General features: G+C 43.7%; 3 protein-coding genes and 1 long non-coding RNA gene across 11 annotated transcripts in view; 1 reads left to right on the top strand and 3 right to left on the bottom strand.

Annotated features, from left to right (window-relative positions):
• Window positions 1-306, bottom strand: part of TMEM25 (transmembrane protein 25) — a 6150-nt gene extending 5844 nt beyond the window's left edge. The window contains exon 1 of one of the 2 annotated variants that reach the window (XM_046685079.1): window positions 186-306. The gene's annotated coding sequence lies outside the window, so the exon portion shown is untranslated. The remainder of the gene's footprint in view (window positions 1-185) is intronic. The other variant, XM_046685078.1, reaches the window with a different exon arrangement.
• Window positions 307-312: 6 nt separating this feature from the next.
• Window positions 313-5068, top strand: LOC124252015 (uncharacterized). The gene is made up of 2 exons (XR_006891896.1): window positions 313-447; window positions 4210-5068. It is a non-coding gene; the product is annotated as an uncharacterized LOC124252015 (long non-coding RNA).
• TTC36 (tetratricopeptide repeat domain 36) lies at window positions 445-4305 on the bottom strand. Its single transcript, XM_046685085.1, has 3 exons — window positions 4173-4305; window positions 2962-3150; window positions 445-769 (listed from the first exon to the last, which is right to left on the bottom strand). Exons 1-3 carry the CDS (start codon window positions 4288-4290, stop codon window positions 465-467), a joined length of 612 nt encoding a protein of 203 aa, XP_046541041.1. The 5' UTR covers window positions 4291-4305; the 3' UTR covers window positions 445-464.
• Window positions 4998-24580, bottom strand: part of KMT2A (lysine methyltransferase 2A) — an 80703-nt gene continuing 61120 nt past the window's right edge. For all 7 annotated transcript variants that reach the window (XM_046685072.1, XM_046685071.1, XM_046685073.1 and 4 more), the window contains 6 exons: window positions 24370-24444; window positions 12089-12263; window positions 11819-11926; window positions 11303-11386; window positions 10757-10886; window positions 4998-9907 (listed from right to left, as the gene is read on the bottom strand). In XM_046685072.1, coding sequence (XP_046541028.1) covers window positions 9632-9907; window positions 10757-10886; window positions 11303-11386; window positions 11819-11926; window positions 12089-12263; window positions 24370-24444 — 848 coding nt within the window. In that variant the 3' untranslated portion in view covers window positions 4998-9631. The remainder of the gene's footprint in view (window positions 9908-10756; window positions 10887-11302; window positions 11387-11818; window positions 11927-12088; window positions 12264-24369; window positions 24445-24580) is intronic.

Raw genomic sequence — 24580 nt, 5'->3', positions numbered from 1 at the left:
ACGTGCCCCTCCTCCAAAGGGACCGTCCTTCTCCAGACTTCTCTCTCTCCTGCCCCATTCCCCAATGCATCTCTCACCCTACGCCTCCCCCTTTGCCACCCTTCTGGATGCTCAGGCAGAGGCGGATCCTGGAGGCGGGGGTCACGCAGCAGCCCCGCCCCGCTCCCGCCTTCCAGGCGGCTCACCTGGCTCCCTCCCTGAGCGCCGCCGGAGCAACTGCTCAGGCCTGATGAGCGCCGCAGTCCGCCGCAGGCGCCAGGGCCGCACCAGGCAGGGCCAATCAATGCCCGACCACAGCCGGCAGGCCCCGCCCCCAGGGCAGGTGGGCGCCGCTCCCTCCCCGTCCTCCAGCCGCCCTGACGGGCGCAGACGGCCTCCCACGCAGGCGACACCTGAGTGCCCTCCACCTGCGGGGACGGTTCCGGACGCAGACACAGGCGGGAGTCGGTGAGAGCCAGGCGGCTTTATTGGGGCGCGGCCCACCCCTCCCCTCGCCCGCGGGCCGGCGCAGCGCCGGGGCCGGGGCGGCGCAGCTGCCCCATCATGTCGGCCAGCATGCGGTTGCACAGCGCGGCGTAGGGGTTGAGCAGCACCAGCTGGCGCCGCGCGAAGGGGCTGCCCAGCAGCGCCGCCTGCTCGAAGTCCCTGCGGGCGTCGTCGTTTCGGCCCTGCAGCCGCGCCAAGAGCCCGCGCTGCACGAAACTCTGGCGGGCGGCGCGGCCCCGGCCTCGGCTCAGCTCCAGGGCGCGCTCCAGGTCCTCCAGGGCACCTGCGGGATGGGTGGGCCGGGGTCAGAGCCTCGAGGAGCACTAATCCGGGGTCAGATTTGAGGCTCTGGGGCTTGGCCATTTGAACCCCGCCTGCACTTGATCCCAAGTAGGGTAGGTATTGTTATTCCCATTATACAGATGAAGCCTAGAAGAGTTGGCAAGACTTGCCCTGGGTTGCGCAGCCAGTTTAGTGGCAGACCTGGGACTGAAGTCCAGTATCTTGCCATGTCTCATTATTTTCCATCATCTGATACACCAAAACATGAAGGTTGCTGGGAGGATTTCGAATGGTCACAATGTTCACGAGTCTGGCCCTTGCCCGGCACGTATCAGGCAGTTTATTCCGCGCATACGTTATTAAGCATCTGCCATGCGCCAGGTGACTGTGAATCCTAGAGTCGAAAAGATTATAATGGACTACCATTTCTTACGAATACAATAAAATCCATTTCTCTTTCTTTTCCTTTTGAAGGCTTTTCTCTCCTCTTTTCCATTATGTGCTTTAGAATATCTTCTGTCTCATCTGTTTTCTTGACTGACTGCCTTTCTTCATTCTTTATCTCCATGATCTTCATTATTTTGTATCTGCTTTTCCTTGAAGGAGGTTTTGGAGCCAGAACTGGCTTGCACCGTTTTTATTTTTATTATCCTCATAAAGTAATTGGATTTCATCAGAACTCGGAACTCGTGCTCAGGGAGCCAACTGGTATCTACTCTAGGGTCCACCGAGCTGTATTTCTTCTGGGCTCTGCTTCGATTCACTCATGTTCTCTAAAGAGCTGTCAGGGTGCTTGGAGAGCTCCAGCATCATCCTAGAGCAAAGCTGATCTTCCCTGTCTTGTTGTTTTGTGTTTTGGTCCCTGGAACCCAGCAGGGGCTGTGCTCCCCATCCCACCCAGACGGTTGAGAAGCCCTCTGATCATAGCATTCCTTGTTTCCCTCAGAGGGAGCTGGTCCAGAGGGATCGACAGCCTTCTCCAGGCGGAGTCACCTCTGACCCTCTCTGGGGCTTTGTTCTACAGGCTGTCCCTAGCGACCTTTCCCGCACTGCCCTGACAGAGCCAGGTGGCAGACAAGCCTGGAAAGGGCTTCCAGGGGCTCCACACTGTTCCCAGAATGGAGGCCAACCTCCTGGGCCTGGCATTCCTGGCCTCAGCAGCACCTCCACCACTACGAGTCCTAGCAGTGTAGTAGTGCCCGACTAGGCTTCTGTGGTTACGCCTTCACATCAGCCTGCTCTCAGGTTCACAGCATGACCTTCTCTTTCCCGTGGTGCCCACTCCAGCCGGAGTAACCTGAATGCAGCAGGTTTGATCCAGTCACTCTCCAGTTAAAACCCTTTGGTGATTCCCCATGTTTACAAGACACAGTCCGATCTCAGCCTAAGGTTCCCTGTTCTTCACCATCTGGCCCCTCTTTACCATCCTTCCGCCACTCCCTGTTCCAGCCACCCTGCAGATCTGAAGTTCTCCCTACCTGTTCATGCCTTCTGGACCTCTCCAGGCTGTGCCTTCTCCCACTTCCCTCCATCCAGCTAACTCCTACTCATCCTTCAAAATTCACCCCTCAGGAACAGATCCCATGCTGAAATCTTTCAAACTCGTTATGCTGGTATCATAATTATGTGTCTGTCCTACTCCCTTGACTGTGAGGTTTTTGAGGTGTATTATGTGGGGGATAAGAGCACACACTCTGGAGCCCTGCCACCTGGTTCATATCCCAGCTGGCCACTGCTCAGCTGTGTGAGAGTAGCAAATTACTTAACCCCCGTGCTTCAGTTCTTCATCTGTAAATGGAGACAACAGTACATACCTGCTAGGGTGTTGCGAGGACTAAATGAGTTACTACGTCTTACAGGTAAAGGGCTTAGTGCCCGGCACATAGTAATTTAGTAATTGCTATAAGTAGTGTATCTTTTCTCTTTGTGTCCTCAGCATCTAGCCCACTGCTACAATAGTAGGCTCTCATTAAATGTTTGTTAGGGAAATAAATGGAATGCATTCTCTTGTAACTTTCACAGTAGCCCCAAGAGATTAGCAGGGCCCATCATATATCTCGTATAGGTAAGAACATAGGTTCCAGAGGAGTTTAGTGACTCCCCCAGACCCCATGCTCCAGCCCCGCGACCACTTCATCACTGGTGTGTGCACTCCAGGGCTTTCTGCAGAGGTTCCAGGGCGTCCCCTCTCACCTGCCACGTCTCCCTGGAGTCGCAGGGCCTGCGCTCGGTTGTTGTAGGCTGAGGCCCTCTGAGGCAGTAGGTTGATGGCTTGGCCAAACCTCTCCAGGGCTGTCTTGAGGTCGCCGGCCTCTGCTGCCTTCACCCCCTGCAGCTCCAGGGCCTTGGACTGCTCCAGCTGTGCTCGAGGGAAAACTCCGTCTGTGCCAGGGAGGGAGCCAGGAGGGGACAGGCGTGCAGTTGGGAGCAAGAGGCAAAAGCCACCTCAGGCTTCAGAAACCTGGGACCTGATCCAGAGCTGACTAGGCTGGGGTGTGCAGCACAGCAGGAGTCAGATGCAGTGTTTGGGGCAGGGGGAGCTGAGGTCACCAAGGCTGAGAGCTAACACTGCCTAAGTTTCAAAGAGACCTGGGAGGGGTCCTTGGTTGGCTCTCCATTGCCAAGAGAATGAAGCCCAAACTCCTTAGCCTGTGGCTAAATGACTTGCTCAGGTCACACAGCCCATAAATTGCACAGCTTGGATTTGAACCCAGGTCTTTCTGGCTCCTTAGCCTGCCTCATTTTATTCTACTACATTGCCTCCCACATGAAGGCCATTGTGACATAGCCAGGTCGTGAAAATCACTTCCGACACATCCCTCAGCTTTTTAGCCTGAAATTTCAGTAAGGCTTTTAGATCTCACTCCTTTAGAAACAAAGGGCATCAAAAACTCCTGATGGGGACACCAGTCCCCATTAGGGACCGATGGAAAAGCCAATGAGGGTGTTCACTCTGTAGAAGAATTAGCTCAGTACTTGGCTTGTAATGGTGTGTGACACTGAATGCTTGCTTAGGTTGGGCATGCTTAAGTTGGAACCATTCAACTGAGCCACCCCCTGCCCTGTTTCTGTCCTCCATTCTGTGTGGGGTGATAGACTCTGTTACAACAAAGATGTAAGAGTTTAACATCCCCCCCTCCCTAAACCCAGTTAGGCTTGGATCATGGGGTGAATTAAGTGGTGAGGTACACAAAGCCTGGTTTTCTCCTCTTGACAGAGTGACTCTTGCCAAACCCTCATCACTGCGCTAAGGAACAGCCAACCTCTCTGATTCCAATCTCAGTCATCATCCAAGGGTCACGGAACAAGGGGCCTTGTAAGACCACCTCCCTCTGCCACCCCAGGGAGGCCAGCAGACCAGCCAGCCAACGTGGAGGGCTGTACTTCCAAGATCAAATACTCACCTTCGTCTGCTTCTTCCTTGTCCGCTTCCTCTCCTAGGTCCAACCCAATAACGTCTCCAAATGGGGTGTCAGGGTTGAAGATGGCCTGCAACACTGCCTGATCTTTTGGAGTCCCCATGGTGCTCAACTCTAAAATCTGAAAAGGTGACTCAAGATGAAAGAAGAGGGAGAAAATGGTGGAGGCTGGGCCTCACAGCCAGCAGATCAAGAGGGAGGAGGTTCTGTTTGAGGACCATTCCCCCTGAGGAGGAGCGTCTTCCATTCTTTGGCTGTAGTGTAAACTCAACCCCCTTTGGCCTGGGGTTAGGGACCTTGGCTTGGCAGAACATTTACAAATATCTCAACCGCCTCCCCACCCCCACCCCAGGCCTAGGAGAAACAGTAAATAAATCCAGTTTCAGCCTTAAGGTGGAGTGGAGCAAAGAGAGGGTGCTGTCCAGGTTCTCCCTGAAATGCTTTCATTTTATTATACTGATAGACTGGGAGAAAGTGCTTTGAAGCCACTGCTTGACAGCCCATGGATAAAGGAGGAGGGTATGTAGGAGGTAAAGGAACTATTCCTTTTTCCTCTTGACCCCTTCCTCATATCCAGAGTTACTTTGGGCCTGAACATACATCACTGATGAGTAAGGCATCGACCGTTTTGGGGATGATACAGTTAAGAGAGCCAGTGTGGAGTGGGGCCTGAAGGCAGGCGGTGAGGAATGACTTCATGATTCCACTTTAAAAGAAAGGACTGGGGAAGGCACTTTGTCCTCAGGTCTCAGGCAGCTCCCCTCCCCCATTTCTCCACCCCAGCCAAAGTCAAAAGAAAGCTCGACCATGTGCAGCAATAAACTTGACATGTTTATTAATTAAACTATCACTTAAATAAAAAAAAGTGCATAGAAAATAAACATGTTTAAAAACTCCTTTTTTTTTACAACTATGTACACTTTTTACTTTTACATTCAGTCTTTCGTAGAGAGCTTTCAGCATTATTATTTTTGAACTATTAAAGTATTTTCCTTCATCCCTGTCACAGGGAGTTAACACTGATGGACTTTAGACACATTTTTTCCTTTTTTTTTTTTTTTTCTCTTTTTCTCTAACCAGAAGCTTGGAAGAACACAAGGAAAAAAACCCAAAAGATCTGTTATACATGATAAAGTTGTCAAGAAATGTCTTATTTCTAGAAAAGAAGCTTGTCATCTGTTGAGCTTTTGAAACAATTATTCAACTACCTGTATTTACTAAAGAGATTGTTAAAAGTTCAATAAAAGAAACACCACAAGTCTATTTTCTTGGTTGAAAGACAGAACTAGAGTACCTCGGAACAAGATACCAGGAAAGCACAGAACACAATTTTCCCCTAAATGCAGGTGGTAACCCCAACATTCATAACCAAAAATAGAGAAACAAGGAGTACAGGTACTGACTGGCAACATTCATGGGCAGAAAAAAATCCAGGTGACACCATTTCTGCATTTTCCTCTGACCCTCAGGATGGACTGTTTCACCATCCCTTTATGGTTTGGGTTCCCCCCATTTCGGGGGATCAGAGGAGCGCCAGACTGACATTTTCCTGCCACTACTAGCAACTGTAACACAATCCTTATCTATAGTGTTAAGAGAATTAAAAGCCATGGACTGAACTAGGCTTTGTTACATGGTGCATTACTATATTAGTTCCTATATATATCATATTTATATTTATTTGAAAACCAAAACAAAAAAGTTGCAAGTTTTCAGAGTGTGAGACTTGACTGGTATTCATGATTCGGCACAAAACCATCTGCTCAATAACCTTGTATTGCTTTAAAATGAAGGAAATGAAACATAAAATTACACCCAGCCCTTTGCAATGACCCGCTTTTCCTTTAAAAAAAAAAAACCAAAAAAACCAAACTTGATTTCTATTTTAAAAAATCTCAAATCAAACTTAAAAGTTAACATCTGACAAGGTTTTGACCTTTAGTATTTTCAGATATTTGATTGAACGTCAGTCCTTTAGAAAGATACATTCATTAAAAGATTTTTTTTTGTTTTTTTTTGTTGTTGTATTTTTTTATATCAAGGGAGCTGCATGGTGCTTCACTGCGTTGGCCGGGAGGTTTGACAGAGGCAAGCGGGGTGGTGGACTGGATCCCGGCAAAGGAGTCTGGTTGAAAACATATATAGCTGCCAGGGCTTCCCCCTTAATTCTCGTTATTGGTCTAAAAACAGGAGGGGCTGTGTTGGAGGTGGCGGACGGTAACAGAGGGAGCCAAGGGACCAAGTTCCGGCCAAAGGGTCAGCGCCATGCAGCTCTTCTGGTTACACAGTTGTCACTGGCCACCAGGAAATGCAGCCACAACAGGTTCTAGCAGCAAAGCTGTAAGTGAGCTGGCTCTCTCACTGAGAACTGACCAGGTTTGCAGCTGTTATTCCTTAGGGATTGGGGACGCCCCTTGGGGGATTCTTGGGAATGACCCACCACAGTTCCTCAGTCTGCACTTTTGTGCGGAGATTCCCTTGGTCACTTTGAAAACAAACTCCGAGGTGTCTGGGAGATAGCTATGCTGTTTTTCACCTTCTTTCCCTCTTGTAGGGAAACCGTAGCTTATTCCCCAAGTTGCTGGCAGGTATGCTGAATTTTGGCAATGGACTCAAGGCTGAGCTAGAAGAGGAATTACTCATTTCTGTGGGTGACAGTTAGGGAGTGGAAAGGCAAGGCAAACCATCTGCGGCTGGCAGGGGCAGGAAAGATGTGGGCTCCTCCCCTGGCCTCAGGGTTGGGGGTTGGTAGGAAGAGAATGAGGAGGGGGCTCACAGTACAGCATGGCCTAGCAGGGCAGTAACTAGGTCTATTTAGCTGAGTTTCCCCCACCCCCTGACTGGCCTTTGGGTCCTTCTCAAGGTGAATTCATGACCCATCAGTGCATTAATCATTTCAGTAACAAATGCAGCTTAAGGTTTTTTTCTTTTTTTAAAAAAAAAGGAATAAAAGGATTTACAAAAAAACCTCACACAGTGCAATAATAAAGGAAACCAGACACTAGTGGAACCCCTAGGGCCACTGTATCTTGTTCATGGGCAAAAGGAGGAAGGGAGGTGAGGTCTGGGTAGAGTGCTTTTCCCCAGTCCCCTGCTGGCACTTCTCCATGATGACAAGGAAGTCACTGCCATCCTGGCCACAGTGCTGGGCTCCCTGCATGACAGTGAAAACTGTTCCAGCAAAGCCACCAGACAAAGTTCTTAAGGTCATGGAAGAACAGGGAGCCCAGGATGGAAGGCACAGCAGAGCCGTGAGTCCCGGGGCAGAGGGCGCTGGACTGAGTCGTATTGCTTTGCTAGACTTCCAGAGGAATGGGCTTGTGGCGAGAAAAGGGTGCCCTGCCCTCTACTGGACTACAGTGCTCTGAAACCTTGCGGCTAACAGAGGCAGAGAAAAATCTGCTTTATCGTGAGTGGTCAGACTGTGCTTCAGTTTCAACGAGCTGCCCCAAAAGAGGGCACAGGGGGATCCATGGGTTCTTTGCAGGTATGAGGACTTGGTGGGCAGAGGGAAAGGGAGCTAGGTGACCGATGAGGCAGATGGTGATGGAAAATGTCGGGTTGCCATTCAACTTGGTTGCTAACTCTGAAGTAGGAAAGATGAGGGAAACGTAGCTTACCACCTCTTACCACTCCGAGCAAGTGCCAGAAAGGAGAGAGACAGTGCAGAAAGAAGAGGAGAACTGCTGTGTCAGATACTACCACGGCCTTTGAGGAGCTTCAATATGAGAAGGAGGGGAGTGGCCCAATGGAGCTGGGTGACCTTCCTTTTCCATTTATTGTCAAAGAGCAAACCCAGGAAACGTTTATGTCAACAGGGCACAAACAAGCTACACGTTAAACAACAAAAAGTACGCCTTCCAGGGGGAAGTTGGGCAGGAAAAACCAGACTTTGTGTGTACAGCTGAATATTTTCTCTAACTTCATCCTATGAAAATAAAAAATTATTAAAAACCGATCTTCTTTTAAATTAGGATAATACCGCGGTTTAAAAAATAGCCTTGTCATAAGTGCTTCTCCCTATGAAGTGCTTCTCATAGAAAAATATACAAAATATATTTACATTTATAAAACCTTAAATAGTAAACTGTAAACAGAACAGAGTAAAATCCAATGACTTAATTTAACAGGTTCAGGACACTGTCTTGGGGAAAGGAAGAGAAGAAACATTTGATGCTGTTTTGACCACATCCTAAGGAGTAATCAGGGCAGTAGTGTCATTTAATTTACTGTATCCATGGATTTTGCGCAGGTGGCAGAGTTCCCTCAATACTCGGTGGTCTAGTCCCCAAGTTTTGGGCCTTGAAGTCTGATTAGTGTTCTGCCTTCAACTGGACACTGACCATTTAAAAATTCAGTCTTCCTATGTCTTAACAAGGGGAAAATAAAGTTAGCATGTCCTAAGAATGGGGCCCAGGGTCATCCTGGTTGTGATACTCTGGTTGTTGCATGATTCAAATCCTATTTAAATAATCTTTTTCCTCTTCTAAAAAATCATGCTACATATATTTCTTTAAAACTCTCAGTGGAGCTCTATGAAAACTTCTCCAAATTCTGTCTGGTCATGGCCACTGGCTCCTGTCCACTTCCCCACTGGCAGTGCTTACAGGCTCAGGGCACAGACTGTGCCCAACAGGGAGTGTCCTTGAGCAGGGAGTGACTCTCCCCTACCACCCAGAAAGAATGGGAAAGCAGTGGGATGAAGAGGGGGGAAAGGAAGAGAGTGGAGTGAAGAGAAGGAATGAGAGGGAAGCCGCTCCTATTGTCAAGAAAGGTTACTGGCTGAGATAAGGCTCCTGGGGATAACACTCCCACTTAAAGCCCACAGGCTCAATGTTTGGTAATTAATTGGCACAACCCCAAGACAACCTTTTGACACCAAAGGTGCTAAGAATCCTGTCTCCCAACCAGAAGTGAACTCTCAAGGGGGAGGATAGTAGGGAAAACCACCAGACCTTCTCTGTTTGTTCAACAGACGGCTACACGCTGGGCCCGGCTGGCCAACTCTCAGGTATCCAACCAACCCTATGTTTGGGGCTTTGCCTGACCCCTCGCTTTTAGTGCCTGGGAAAGGGCCAAGGCAAGGATGGCAACTTCTCTCTGAGGAGATGCTCAGGCCCAATCTCCCAACGTAACTAACCCTCTATAGGCTCCTTCCAGGCAAGTCTGCTAGGGACCCCATTTCCCACTTTTTAATGGCATACAATCAGAAGGGCCCCAGTAGAAAGCCCATCAGGGATGTTTTCTTCGAGACCTCATCTCTCCCTCCAGGACTATGATCACATGTATATGTGAAGATGGGACATACGGGAGCTCAGCCATCATGGAGGCCCCTCAACTGTGCCCACTCAATCCTGGAACTCCTAGCTGCTGGCAAAGGCCTTCAACATTGCTTTGGATGGCCCTGGGTCCTAGTACGCCAACACTGGGGGAGAAGAGCAGCTTTAGTTTAGGAACTTCCGGCATTTCTTGGCGCCACAGTTGCAGGGTAGCTTGTTGCTGGCATCCTCAATGGGGAACTTATAGTCATAAGTGAGTTCTTCCCCTCGGTAGATCTTGCGCATGGCAAAGATGACAATGTGCTTCTGCCCATCAATATTGATGACCCGAGAGTAGCAGTTAGGCTCACATGAGTGATTGATGAAGCGTGCAGCGTTTCCATGCATGGTGGCGTCCACCACCTCGGAGTCATCAATTCGGAACATGTAGCAACCAATGCCCTATATGAGAAGGAGAAAGGAGAAGAACTCGTTATTTATTAGAGCTCAGGTTTGGGAACATTTCCCAGCCTTTTTCTGAGGTGACATAGCTACTGATGAACAAAGTTTCTGCTAGGAAAATTTCTACATTTCTTCCATCTTTCAAGATGCTTCCATGATGAATTCCTAGATTATAGGCACTAGACTAGAGGTTTCTTAATGTCTTCACAAGAGAAACCTAAAAATTATGTTGTTACATGCTTTTGATCCTGGGGTCCACTCAGACAAACCTTCAAAGAGTAGCCTTGTGTACTAATCCTTAGAGCAGATACTGAACTTTTACTGGGCCCACCACAAATTTCAGAGATGTTAAAATGTAAAAGAAAAAAAGTATCTTTGAATTGATAAAATACACTATTTCCTTTTAAAAAATTATTTTATTGGGGTCATATTGGCTTATGACACTGTGTAAATTTCAGGTGTACATTATTATATATCAGTTTCTGTATAGACTGCATCGTGTTCAACACCAATAGTCTAGTTTTCATCTGTCACCATACATATGCGCCCCCTCACTCCTTTCGCCCCCCCAACCCCCTTCCCCTCTGTTAACCCCTAGTCTGTGTTCCTTACCCTTACGTTTGTTTAGCTTTCACATGAGTGAAATCATATGGTGTTTGTCTTTCTGCCTGGCTTATTTAGCTTAACATAATACCCTCAAGGTCCATCCATGTTGTCAAAAAAAGGCAGGATTTTGTCTTTTTTATGGCTGACACTATTTCTTTTTTGAACTAGAGATCATACTTGTAGTTGAGGGCTCCTTTCTACAACAAAACAAAAAAACTAGGAGAGTGAAAGCGTGAGCCTCACCTTGCTGTCATAATACTTTTCTCGCTTGTCAGTCTGGATGGAACGGATGACATTGCCAGCATACTCGATCACCATCTCACCTGCATCAATGTTTCTCTTACAAAAAAGACCCCGGCCATGGATGGGAGACCTAGGATATAAAGATGGAAAAGAGATCAGCCACATATTTTGAAAATAAGGTTAACTGTGTGAATACATGAATAAAATCTCCTGGTCTGTTAGTCCCCAGGACGACAAGACACTTGGGGGAAAAAAAAAGAATCTGGACCCACCTGATATGAGCATATTAATTGTTCTAACAAATGGCCAAGGATTAAAGATTTCTCCATTCTACAGCCCACCAAAAGCAGCAATATTTTAATGCTTATCGTGTTAAATTCCTTATTCAAAATGAGGAGTTACAAGATCCTAGGACATCAGGTTCAATTAATAATACCTATAAAAACCTCACTTACTGAACGAGGGAGCTCACTCCAGCATTTGATCTATTTGATTTTGCAAAACTTCATTAGTTTTCTATAATTATTTCTAGAATTTTAGCCATACCTGTAGACACCGACTGCCTCCTTAGAAGTCTTTTTTAAGTGCCGGAAACGCATGGGCATTGGCAGATCCATACTAGTTGCCCTCCTAAAGAGACAAGGCATAATATTAATGAAGTCTCTTCACAAAATAATGTTTTGAGTCTTGGATCAAAGGTTCCTAGAGAATATGACTACACTACTCTCTTTGTTCAATGCCAAGCATAATAAGTGCTTTATAAAATTAGGCCTATTTTAATATATATAGTACTTTCTGACCATGATAACTGTGGTGGTACAGAGTATATTATGATTAAAGAAAATAAAATATACATCTTACAGTTATTTGAATTTCTCCTCTATAACATGTTCCTCTCTCTTTGCCAGCAGACTACTGCTACTTCAACACAAACTATATTTCGGTCTTCTTAAATGTTATCCAGGAAATTCTGATCCCAGCAAAACTACACAGTGGCCCGAACAGCTGGAGTAGCGGGGAGAAAAGAGTCTCCCTAAGGACCCTTCTCCACTCAAGACGTACCGAGCAGACTTGAGCTGAACCTCCTCCTCTTCCTCATCGTTGGGGTTGTATTCAGGAGGCTGCCGATGTTTAGAAGCCAGGAAGTTAAACATGTCAAATGCTGACTTCCTGGAGCCAAAAGATTAGAATATATTTAGAGAAATGCTTTAACAGAAGCAGCAAAGGATAGGATTAACATTGGAAATCTCAAAGGTTACGTGGGAAAATAGTTTTATCATTAGATAATAAAATCAGGATACCAAACCGCTTATGGAAAAGAATGGAACTTGCCTAAGGTGGACTTCAGCCCTGGCTGAGCCGTGAGGGTTCAGCGGGGGTTCATTGGCCTCCTCTGGTTTGTGGAAACGGAATTTGTAATTCCTACAGTGCTTGGCACCAGACAGCTGCTCAATCAGGAACACAACTGCATCGTGGAGAATCCCCAGCATCCTCAAACCGTTAACACCTGTAGGATCAAAGGTATCTGGGCGGTGAGGAGTGCAGCCCACAGGAAACAGCACCGGATTAAAGAAACATCTGTGCCAGAGAATAACTCTGCCAGAGGCTGCTCCAGGGTGAGTTATATTGAAGACTGGACAGAAATTAGCAATAGATAGCCATCAAAATGATGCAGATACAGATCTATCAATATGGAAAGTGTTCACAACAGATTAAATGAAAAAGCAAGCCATCAAACTATGGACTATTTTCTATGTTCTGTATGTACACAGATAGGTTACATGCCTTATTTCATGTCACGGTCATAATAACCACATGAGGCAGGAATTACGAGCTTCATCTTAAGGTAAGTAAGCCTAGGTTCAGAGAATTTAAATGCCACACCCAAGGTCACATTGCTAGTGGGACAACATTTGAACCTTGGACTGTATACTCCAACTAGGATCCCATTTTTGTTTATAGGTAATGGAGTACCTGGGTTCTATAAGCTCATATTCTCTCTCACAGGTACCTCACTGAAATTTAAAAGGAATTTTAGTAAACCTCTAACACACAACTTTCTTTTGTGTTATTATTGTGAAAGTATGGAGTAATACCCTTATTAGCTGCTTTGTTTTACTCACTTAGTCTCATGCCATTAATGAGCATTTCTTATTTCTATTTTGTAAAAACAACATTTATGTAAGTCTGCCGGCATAGATGGTGAAAGGCTTTCTAAAATGATGGGTTTCTTTCATTAAGGGGACGGGGCATAGTAACAACTGCCATACTTCTTTTAGACACTAGCAAATAGCTAATGGTCTTTATATTTTTATTAAGTAAACAGTATATTTCATTTACAAATACCAGTTCTGACATCACTAATAGACACCAAAACAATAAAGGTACCTCTTGTGGACAAGATATGCATTTCGTAAGCATAACTGTGTTAGGGTCACATACAATTCCAAGAGACAATTTGTGTTATGAAGCATGTTTAGACACATAACCTTGGTGTAATTTGGGGACCACATGCTATCTCTGGAGGGACGTCCATGTTTAAATGTTAACAACAGTTACTTCTGGGAGGCAGGACCCTGTCTACCTTTTAATTTGGTTATTGTAGTTGTTTGCTTTTCCATATTTAAAAATTCTTCTATGTCTTGGGTAATTTTTTAGCAGAGGGGAAAGATATTATTAGTTGCCTGATTTCTATTTTACTTAGAGAATTTCTAAGGGAGATAATTTGGTTTCAATGACAAGTAAAAAGTTAGGTCTCCAGAGAAGCACCATTCTTATGAACAACTGTTGTTCTGATGAGAACTCAACCGAAGCCTACAGAACACAGGTCTACAAAGGGAGAGCGTGGGCCTTATAAGACAATGGCAAACTTCTCTCTTCTACACAGCACTGGTTTCCCCGAGAATTTTTTCCTGGGAGTTTTAGACTGCTGTGGATTCCTAGGTAGAAAAAAACATTCAAAAATGTACTTAAGTATATTTTCACGAAAAGTTCATTTTAATACGTAGGCTGTGTTCAACTCTACATTCACTGCCGGGCTTACACTGAGATGAGGTACTGTGTCGAGAGTGGGAAACGAAGATGAATTATGACTGGCCCCTGGACTCAAGGAGCTCTTGGCAGAGGCAGGCAGGTGTGTACACAAACCACACAATGGGAAAGTATCCCAGTAAAACTAGAACATGAAGTACTGTGGGAGCTCTTAAGAGGGAACCATCTCTTGTGTTGTGGGGGATTCATTTGTTCATTCAGCAAACATTTACTCAGTGCCTACTATATCCCACACATTCTTTCCATCTCTCCACTGTGCCAAACAGAAACTTGGGGAGACAGAGGTGAACAAGACAGGCAGGCACCCGTATTCATAGAGCTTGTATTTCATGGAGGAGCCAGACAAGAAACACAGCACAGGCATGCCCACTGCAGGGCTCTCTCACCTGCTGTTTCTTCTGCCCTGAAGACTTCTACTCTAACCATTGCATGACTGGCTCCTTCTCCTCATCACTCAGGTCTCAGCTTTGAAGTCACCTCGTCAAGAGACTCCTTTTCTGACCACTCCATCCAGAAGGGGCTCCCTGCCACCAACTACCCACCTTTGTGTCACTCTCTATTTATTTCATTACCCCCTTATCTTCTTCAGAGCACTTTTATCCGCCACTAGAATATAAGGTCAGGAGGGCAGGGACAAGGTGGCAGCACAGAGATGGAGAATGACAGACAGGTTTTGGATTGAGGGACACAATGGTCACTGTGGATAACTTCTCCATCCATTCTAAGGATGATTACTCTAAGCCAACCATGGGAATCCCAGTCCGCTTGCTGGTGACTAGCTTAGGAATGGACAGGGTACCAAATCTGGTCTATGAGACGTGAGAGGCCCATTTCTTCCCAACAAAAGCCCCTCCTCTGAACATCGCCACAACTGAATGTGATCCTGGGAACTGCTGCAGCCATCTGCTATCAGCCTGAAGAGGAGGCTTTACCAAGGACAGCAAACTGGAAAGAACGAAAGAATCTAGGTCTTTAAGGACACTGCAAACTCCCCTCTCAACCAATCCTGATGCCTGTCCCACCTCTGGACTTTCTGTTATGTAAGATGATAAGTCATCTTACTGTTTAAATCAGTGAGAGCTGGGGTTTCTATAACCAGAGGCCACAAGCATCCTAAGTGATAAGGCAGTAGGCACAGAGATAAATGGTCAAAAAAGGCGAAAGAAAAGAGGGAATTCTGAGCAGGGTGTTGAAGAATTAACAGTTTGTCAAGCAAACAAGGGAATCTGGGGAGCAGGAGAAAGAAGATGGAGGGAAGGGGGCCACTCCTGGGAGAGGGAACTGCATGAACCATGACATGCTAATGTGAAAGCACACGCAATGTAAGTCACAAGAGTTACTTGGGCACATGTTAAAACCTCAGCGTTCTCACTCCAAACCCAGAGGCTCTGACTCACCTCTGTGAGCACACTCTAAGACACACAGATGGATCTGGAACAGTAAACAATGTAGTGTGGCTACAGAACAAGGAATCTTGAGGGGTGAGGAAAGTCGTGAAAGCTGAGGCTGAACGGACGAGGCAGAGTGAATAGGACCTGGCGTGTAAGGGAGCCACAGACTGGAAACCTCGGGAGAGCAGGGCTGAGTGGGCTTCTGCTCAGCTCTTAAAGCCTAAGAGTTCACCACGGTGCCAGGCACCTTACAGGCGTTCCACAGGGTGAAGATTTTACCCCACAATTAGTAGGCAACAATAAGAAGCTTTTGAGGGACTTCTGGTAACATAGAGGATTCATTACAAGGAGGAGAGACGGGAGACTCAGGGACCAGGGACAAGGCTTTTTACTACTGCAGGTGAGAGAGTAACAAGGGCGATGCTGGAGGAAGGAAAGAGAGAAGGAAGGAAGAGGACTCATGTTTTTGAAGGAGAATCAATAGCAGTGACCAACTGTACGTGAACGATGAGGGAAGGGAAGGACGTTACGATTCACTGGATTTTTTTGACCTGGGATCTGGGGGATGATGGGAAGGAAAAACGGGTTAATCCCTGGAGTGCAACATGAGAGTGTGGGAATGGCTGAGCAAGCCTAGTGAACGGCAGAGTGAGGGGGGCAGAGGCAGAGGACCCAAGAGAAGCCTGACTTTTTCTTAAAAGCTTATTTGCCATCTGCTCTTTTAAAAACTGAATATATTTGAATTAACTAGTTTTTTAAAAAATTCATCCAAGTAATACCTACTCATGGAAATAGTACAGAAATAAAGTAAAAGTTGCCCATTCTAATTTCCCAGGTCTCACTCCTCTGAGGCAACCATTATATATAATATAAAAGTATCTAAAGGGAATACATACTCTTATAACTTGCCTTTTCAGCTAATTTACTTTGATTCTCTTTCTTAATTCCCCTATTGAGGAGTATTCGGGTTGCTTCTAGTTTTGTTTTCTTTTTGAGGAAGATTAGCCCTGAGCAAACACCCACCACCAACCCTCCTTCCCTTTGCTGAGGAAGATTGGCCCTGAGCTAACGTTTGTGCCCATTTTATACGTGGGATGCCTGCCACAGCATGGCTTGATGAGTGGTGCTGGGTCCATGCCAGGATCCAAACCAGCAAACCCTGGGCCGCCGAAGCAGAGTGTGGGAACTCAACCACTCAGCCACTGGGGCGTCCCCTTGCTTCTAGTTTTTTACTACCACATGTTGGAATGAACATTCTTATACATTTTTATAACTTAGTTGAAACTACCTATAGGATAATTTCCTAGAAGTGGAATTGTTGGATGGAAGGGCACATGACTTGAAAATTTTGACAGCTATTGCTTAACTGTTCCTCCAAATAGCTGTATTAGTAATTTATATACCTACCATTAATTAAGGGACAGCCCATCTCCTCCATCTTTATCTATATTATCTCCAAATTCTTTTGTTTTTTTCTGCTTTATCTTCCCAAACCCCCCGTACATAGTTGTATATCTTAGTTGCAGGTCCTTCTAGTTGTGGCATATGGGACGCTGCCTCCACGTGGCCTGATGAGTGGTGCCATGTCCATGCCCCGGCTCTGAACCCTGGGCCGCCGCAGCAGAGCGTACGAACTTAACCACTCGGCCACAGAGCTGGCCCCTCCAAATTCTGAATCTTTGTTAATTAAGGTGAAAATATTAATCATGTTTTAATACGCATTTTAAAATTATGAGTAAGACTGAGTATCTTATCATGTTATTGGCCATTTGTATTTTGTAGAGGATAAAATGCCCGTTGTGTCCTTTGCTCCTTTTTTTTTTTTTTAAAGATTTTTTTATTTTTTCCCTTTTTCTCCGCAAAGCCCCCCAGTACATAGTTGTATATTCTTTGTTGTGGGTCCTTCTAGCTGTGGCATGTGGGACACTGCCCCAGCGTGGTCCGATGTTTTGCTCCTTTTTTTAATTTAAAAAATTCTGAAAAATTTAAAATATAGAAAAGTACATAGGCTGTTATAACACCTACACATAAACCTGCCACTTCAAATAAACAAATGTTGATATTTTCTAATATATGTTTCAAATATTTTCCATCTGTTCCTCTTTAAAACAAAAACATTATAGATAAAGTTCAATTCTTCTAAGCATTTATTCATTTCCCCTCCCAGGACCAATCTGAAAGGAGATTAGAGGGGTAGATAGATATGGAAAACAGAGTCAATGGAAGATTTCTACCTTAGATTAATTAAAATCTTTAATGTTCGCTCAAAACAACTGTATTAATGCTATGTTTTTACACTGCCTAAATTTAATTTGAAATCTAATACCAATGAGAAACTACTTCAGCTTTAAAAACAAAGTATAACACAACCACAATGAGACACCATCTCACACTCACTAGGATGTCTATGATCACAAAGACAGACAATAACAAGTGTTAGCAAGGATACAGATATTGGAACCATTGTACATTGCTGGTGGAAATGCACAATGGTGCAGCCACTTTGGAAAAACAATTTGGCAGTTCCTCAAAAAGATAAACATAAAGTTACCATTTGACCCAGCAAATCCACTCCCAGGTATATACCCAAGAGAAATAAAAACACGTCTACACAAAAACTTGTACATGAATATTCATGGAAATATTATTCATCAGAGGCAGAAGGTGGAAAAGACCCAAATGTCCATCAGCTGATGAAGAGACAAACAACATATGGTAGGCATAGCCACATAAAGGATATTATTTGGCAATATAAAAAAATGAAGTACAGTTATGCACTGCATAACAACACTTTGGCCAACGATGAACTGCGGATACAATGATGGTCCCATAAGATCAGTACCATAGAGCCCTAGTGTGGTGTGTAGTACGCTATACCATCTGAGTTTGTGTAAGTATATTCTATGATGTTCACACAATGATGAAATTGCCTAACGAGGCATTTCTCAGAACATATCCCCATTGTTAGGCAACAAATGACTGTATTAATAAAACCCACAGCAAATACCATACAATGGTGAAAGACTGAACGCTTTCCCTCTAAGACTGGGAACAAGGGAAGGATGTCTGCTTTCACCATTTCTATTCAACACAATACTGGAAGTTCTAGCCAGAGTAATTTAAAAAAATAAATAAAAGGCACCCAAATTGGAAAGAAAGAAGTGAGATTACCTCTGTTTGCAGATGATATTATCTTATGTGTAGAAAACCCTAAGGACACCACTAAAAAACTATTAAAACCAATAAACGAGAATTGTGATGTCACCATCATGGTGGAGTGAGTTTGCCCAGGACTCTCTCCCCTCCAACATTCAACAAAAAGGAGCAACCATATTCCAACAGGAAATATCCTAATAGCAGAGGAATCCTTGGAGAGTCACAGCAGCCAAGTGACGGAGGGCAGAGAGTCTGGAGCCCCCGTCAGAAGAGCTGGAGTGGGGTGAGAGAGAACTTTGCTCCCTCCCCTAAAGACTGTAGTCGCTGCTGCCACAGGAGGCTCCGTGAGGGAAGGAGCGGTGGAGGAGTCATGTGTCTGTGGGATCACCCAGGACTTCCTAGCACCCTTGCAGCCTAGAGGGAAGCCCTCTAACGGCAGAAAGCTTTTGCATGGGGTGACCTCATCAAGCCAAGACCCCAGGAGACCAGACAGCAAGAGCTGATCTGGAAACTGGGGACTGCATGCTGGAGAAAACACTGTACCCCCAACCCCCCACCCCGCCTGCCCGGTGCCATCTCTGCTGAAGGGGGAGGGCTCAGAATACATGGCTCTCGACCCCCACCCAGTGGTGATAGGCTGTAACTGCAACCAAATAATATCACAATGGGAAAAACACGTAGTTCCACCATCAATCAGTTCACCAAAACTCCAGACCAGAGAGAAAACAAATACCCAGAATTCTGCCCTGAAGACTCAGAAATGAGTGAACTAAATGACAATGAATTCATAATAGCTATTGTCAAGAAACTCAATGAGGTCAAAGAGAATATAGAGAAACAATTCAACGAGTTTAAGAGCTTCACAAAACAGATTGAAACTATAAAGAAAAATCAATCAGAAATACTAGAAATGAAAGACACAATGGAAGAGATAAAACAAAATACGGACTCCCTGAATGCTCGTGTGGATACCACAGAGGAGCGAATCAGCATAATCGAAGATGGACATGTTGAATTGCTCCAGACAGAGGAGGAGAGAGAACTGAGACTAAAAAGAAATGAAGAAAGTCTCCAAGAAATATCTGACTCAACGAGGAAATGCAACATAAGAATTATAGGTATCCCAGAAGGTGAAGAGAAGGAGAATTGAGCAGAAAGCGTGTTCAAAGAAATAATAGCAGAGAAGTTCCCAAATCTAGGGAATGAGAGAGAAATGCGTGTGAACGAAGCTTTCAGATCTCCTAGATTTGTCATTGTAAAAAGACCTACTGCAAGGCACATAGTAGTAAAACTGGCAAAAATGAATGACAAAGAAAGAATGCTCAGGGCAGCAAGGCAGAAGAAAATAACTTACAGAGGAACTCCTATCAGACGTTCAGCAGACTTCTCTGCAGAAACCTTACAAGCTAGAAGAGAATGGAATGACATATTCAAAACCTTAAAAGATAAAAATCTTCAGCCAAGAATACTCTATCTAGCAAAAATATCCTTCAGATATGAGGGAGAAGTTAAATCTTTCCCAGACAAACAAAACCTAAGGGACTTTGTAGCCATGAGAGCCCCCCTACAAGAAATCCTCAAGAAGGCCCCCATCCCTGAAAAAAGAAAAAAAGGGAGAAAGGGGTCACAAAACACAGAGTAGGGAGACAGATAGAATAGGATAGCAAATATTCAACTACAGCATTAGGATAAAGGGAAGGGAAACACCAAAAACAAAGACAATCTTGTCACTTTAACCACAAACTCACAACACAAGTTGGAATAAGATACGAGAATTATAACTTAGAAGGGGAGGAAGAAAGGGACTGAATCAGTTTAGATTAAGGAAATAAGAGGCAATCAGAAAAAGGACTATGTTATGCACAAGATTCTGAATACAAACTGCAGGGTAGCCACTAAACTAAAAAGTAGAACAGAGACACAAAAAATAAATAAGGAAAAAACGAAGAAACACAGCACAAGAAACCGCAGAAATCAATGTGTAGACCAAAACACACAGGACGAGAAACAAAGGAAACGCAGGAAAACTGGAAAATGAATGACAGAATGACAGCATTAAGCCCTCATACATCAATAATCACCCTCAATGTAAACGGATTGAACTCTCCAATAAAAAGACACAGAGCGGCAAGATGGATTAAAGAACAAGATCCAACAATCTGTTGCCTCTATAAATTTTTAAAAATTGAAATAATAACAAGCATCTTCTCTGATCATAACACGATAAAGCTAGAAATTAATTACAAGAAAAAAGCTGAGAAAGGGACAAAGATGTGGAGAGTAAACAATATGCTATTGAACAAGCAATGGATCGTTGAAGAAATTAAAGAAGAAATCAAAAATCTCTGGAGACAAATGAAAATAACATGCCATACCAACTCATTTGGGATGCAGCAAAAGCTGTATTAAGAGGGAAATTCATCGCAATACAGGCACACCTTAACAAACAAGAAAAATCCCAAATAAGCAATCTCAAATTACACCTAACTGAATAAGAAAAAGATGAACAAACAAAGCCCAAAGTCAGCAGAAGGAGAGAAATAATAAAAATCAGAGCAGAAATAAATGCTATTGAAACAAAAAAGACAGTAGAAAGGATCAATGAAACAAAGAGCTGGTTCTTTGAGAAGATAAACAAAATTGACAAACCCCTAGACTTACAAAGAAAAAAAGACAGAAAGCTCAAATAAACAAAATCAGAAATGAAAGAGCAGAAATAACAACAGACTCCAGAGAAATACAACAGATTATAAGAGAATACTCTCAAAAACTATATGCCAACCAAATGGATAACCTAGAGGAAATGGATAAATTCTTAGACTCTTACAACCTCCCAAATCTCACTCAAGAAGAAACAGACAATCTGAACAGACCAATCACAAGGAAAGAGAATGAAACAGCAATCAAAAGCATCCCAAACAATAAAACCCCAGGACAAGAAGGCTTTCCTGGGGAAGTCTACCAAACTTTCAGAGAGGATTTAACACCTATCCTTTTCAAGCTATTCCAAAAAATCAGGGAAGATGGAACACTTCCTAACACATTCTACAAGGCCAACATCATGCTGATACCAAAGCCTGACAAGGGCAGTGTGAAAAAGGAGAACTACAGGCCAATATCGCTGATGAACACAGATGCAAAAATTCTCAACAAAATTTTGGCAACCAGAATTCAGCAATTCATCAAAAGGATCATACATCACGATCAAGTGGAATTCACAGCAGGGACACAGGGATGGTTCGACATCCGCAAATCAATCAACGTGATACATAAAAAATGAAGTTGGACTCTTACCTAACACCATATACAAAAATTAACTTAAAGTGGATCAAGGGCCTAAGACTATAAAACTGTTAGAAGAAAACATAAGACAAAATCTTCACGATACTGGATTTGGCAATGATTTCTTAGATATGATACCAAACACATGGGCAATAAAAGAAAAAGTTGAAAAATTGGACTTTATGACAATTAAAACATTTTATGCATCAAAAGACACTATCCAAAAAAAAAATGCTAGTATTCAATGATTTCTCTGAATTCTGTCTCAAATCCTTTCAATCAGAATAATCTTAATTTGGCATGTTAGGTATATTAGGATATATAAATAAATAAAAATTTACTTATATACATATAAATAAGCAGTGCACTATATATATATATATATATATATATATATAGCTGCCAATAATGTCAGGTTCATTATTTTAATTAATCCTCAACAAATTCTGAAGGTTGCATTAATATTTCTACATTAAAGATAGGGAGAGTGAGCTCAGAGAAGTTAATCAGGTTGCATCCAATGTAACATTGATAGCAAAAGGGCAGAAATGGAGCTTGAAGTCAGTTGTTTCTGCCTCCAGAGATCACTGCCTGCATTCTATGTGGCAGCAAAAGACATGGATAAATCAAAGGAATCTTTGTCTTGTTGGCAAAAAGGCGGTGCCGGGCTACTCAATTTGAGGCTGCACTCTGAGTTCAGGATGCTGGTTTCCTCCAGGAGTAAAATTTTACATGTATTATCAGTAATCAGTTCTGAGTGACTACTGGGAGAGGCTGTGTGCAACTTTAATTATAGTTCACCCAAAGACCACCATAGTTGGACAGAGCAGGACCTATGAACCATATTTTCTTGCCCCCAAAATACCTCCCTCACCAATCTGAAAAAAAAAGGACTATCCCCAGATTAAAAAGGCAGCCCACGGAATGGGTGAAAACATTTCCAAATCATGCATCTGATAAGGGATTAATATCTAGAATATACAGAGAAATTCTAAAACTCAACAGCAAAAAGCTAACCACCTGATTAAGAAATAGGCAAAGGCCTTGAATAGACATTTCTCCAAAGAAGATATACAAATGAACAATAAGCACATGAAAAGATGCTCAACATCATGAATCATCAGGGAGATGCAAATCCAAACCACCATGAGATACCACCTCATACCCATTAGGATGGCTACTATCATAAAAGCAGAAAACAACAAGTGTTGGCGAGGATTTGGAGAAATTGGAACCCTTGTGCACTGCTGGTTGGAACATAAAATGGTACAGCTGCTGTGGAAAACAGTATGGCTATTCCTCAAAAAATTAAAAATAAACGTACCATATGACCCCGCAATCTCGCTTCTGGGTATGTACCCAAAAGATGTGAAAGCAGGATCTTGAACAGATGTCTGCACACCCACGTTCATAGCAGAATTATTCACAATAGTTAAAATGTGGAAGCAGCCCAAGTGTCCATCGATGGATCAATCAATAAGCAAAATGTGATACACACACATACATACACACAGAGTGGAATATTATTCAGCCTTAAAAAGGAAAACATCGATGAATCTTGAGGACATTATGCTAAGTGAAATCAGCCAGTCACAAAAAGCCAAATACTGTATGATTCCACTTACACGAGATACTCAAAGTAGTCAAAATCATAAAGACAGAAAGTATAATGGTGGTTTCCAGAAATTGTGGGGAGGGGCTGACCTGGTATGTAGTGGTTTAGTTCGTGCACTCCAACTTGGTGGCCCAGGGTTTGTAGGTTCAGATGCTGGGTGTGGACTTACACACCACTCATCAAGCCATGCTGTGGTGGCATCCCACATATAAAATATAGGAAGATTGGCACAGATGTTAGCTTAGGGCCAATCCTCCTCACAAAAAACAAAAACAGAAGTTGGCGGGGGAGAGAGAATAGAGAGTTACTGTTTAATGGGTTTAGAGTTTCAGTTTTACAAGATGAACAGAGTTATGGGGATGGATGGTGGTGATGGCTGCACAAGAATGTGAATGTATTTAATACCACTGAACTGTCCACTTAAAAATGGTTAAGACAGCAAATTTTATGTTGTGTGTTTTTTACCACAATAAAAAAATTCATCTGTATTACAATTTCAAGTGTGATTTACATACTTGTAAATTATTTGCAAATTCAGAACAGGAAGTGAAGATGTTTCTACGTACTTGCTTGTTATATAGATCATGTAAAGTTTTCCAAAAACATTAAATATTTTCCTAAACTATAAAAAAATAAAATTCATCTGTAAAGAAACAGAAATGAAGTACTGATGCAATGTTAGAGTAGGGAGAAATCTTGAAAGCCTTACGTTAAACGAAAGAAGCCAGTCAGAAAAGGCCATATATTGTATTCCATTTATGTGAAATGTATAGAACAGGCAAATCCATAGAGACAGAAAGCAGATGAGTAGCTGCCAGGGGCTAGGGCTGAGGAATGACTGCTAATGGCTATGGGGTTTCTTTTGGGGATGCTGAAAATGTTCTGGAACCATACAGTAGTGATGGTTGCACAACTCTGTCAATATATTAAAAGATACTGAATTGTATGTTTTAAATGAGTGAACTGTATAAGAATTATATCTCAATAAAGCTGTGAAAAGTTATAAAAAAAACAAAAAAAGAAAGTTGTTTTTTTTTGTAGAATCAACTCTGCAGCTTAGACCAACAAGTTACCAGAATATTCTGAGACAGGAGGAAAATGACCACGGTAGCTGTTACCTGCAAATGAGAGCTGCTTTAGGCGGGCATTTGATCGAGCTTCCTGGACTTTATCTGTCAGTGACTTCCAGGCATCTATGAGGAAATAAAATATCTGGTCAAACACCTCTTAACACCAATGGCATGCACAAACATTGTGCTCCCCACAGCGCAAAGACACACCACGCGAGAGGAGTTTGTTGTTGTTCTCGTAGTGTGGATCAGTTCAGTG

The sequence above is a fragment of the Equus quagga genome, chromosome 14 (genome assembly GCF_021613505.1).
Source record: "Equus quagga isolate Etosha38 chromosome 14, UCLA_HA_Equagga_1.0, whole genome shotgun sequence".
NCBI lineage: Eukaryota > Metazoa > Chordata > Mammalia > Perissodactyla > Equidae > Equus > Equus quagga.
The sequence above is the reverse complement of the archived record's forward strand: the minus strand, read 5'-3'. Positions and strand labels throughout refer to the sequence as shown.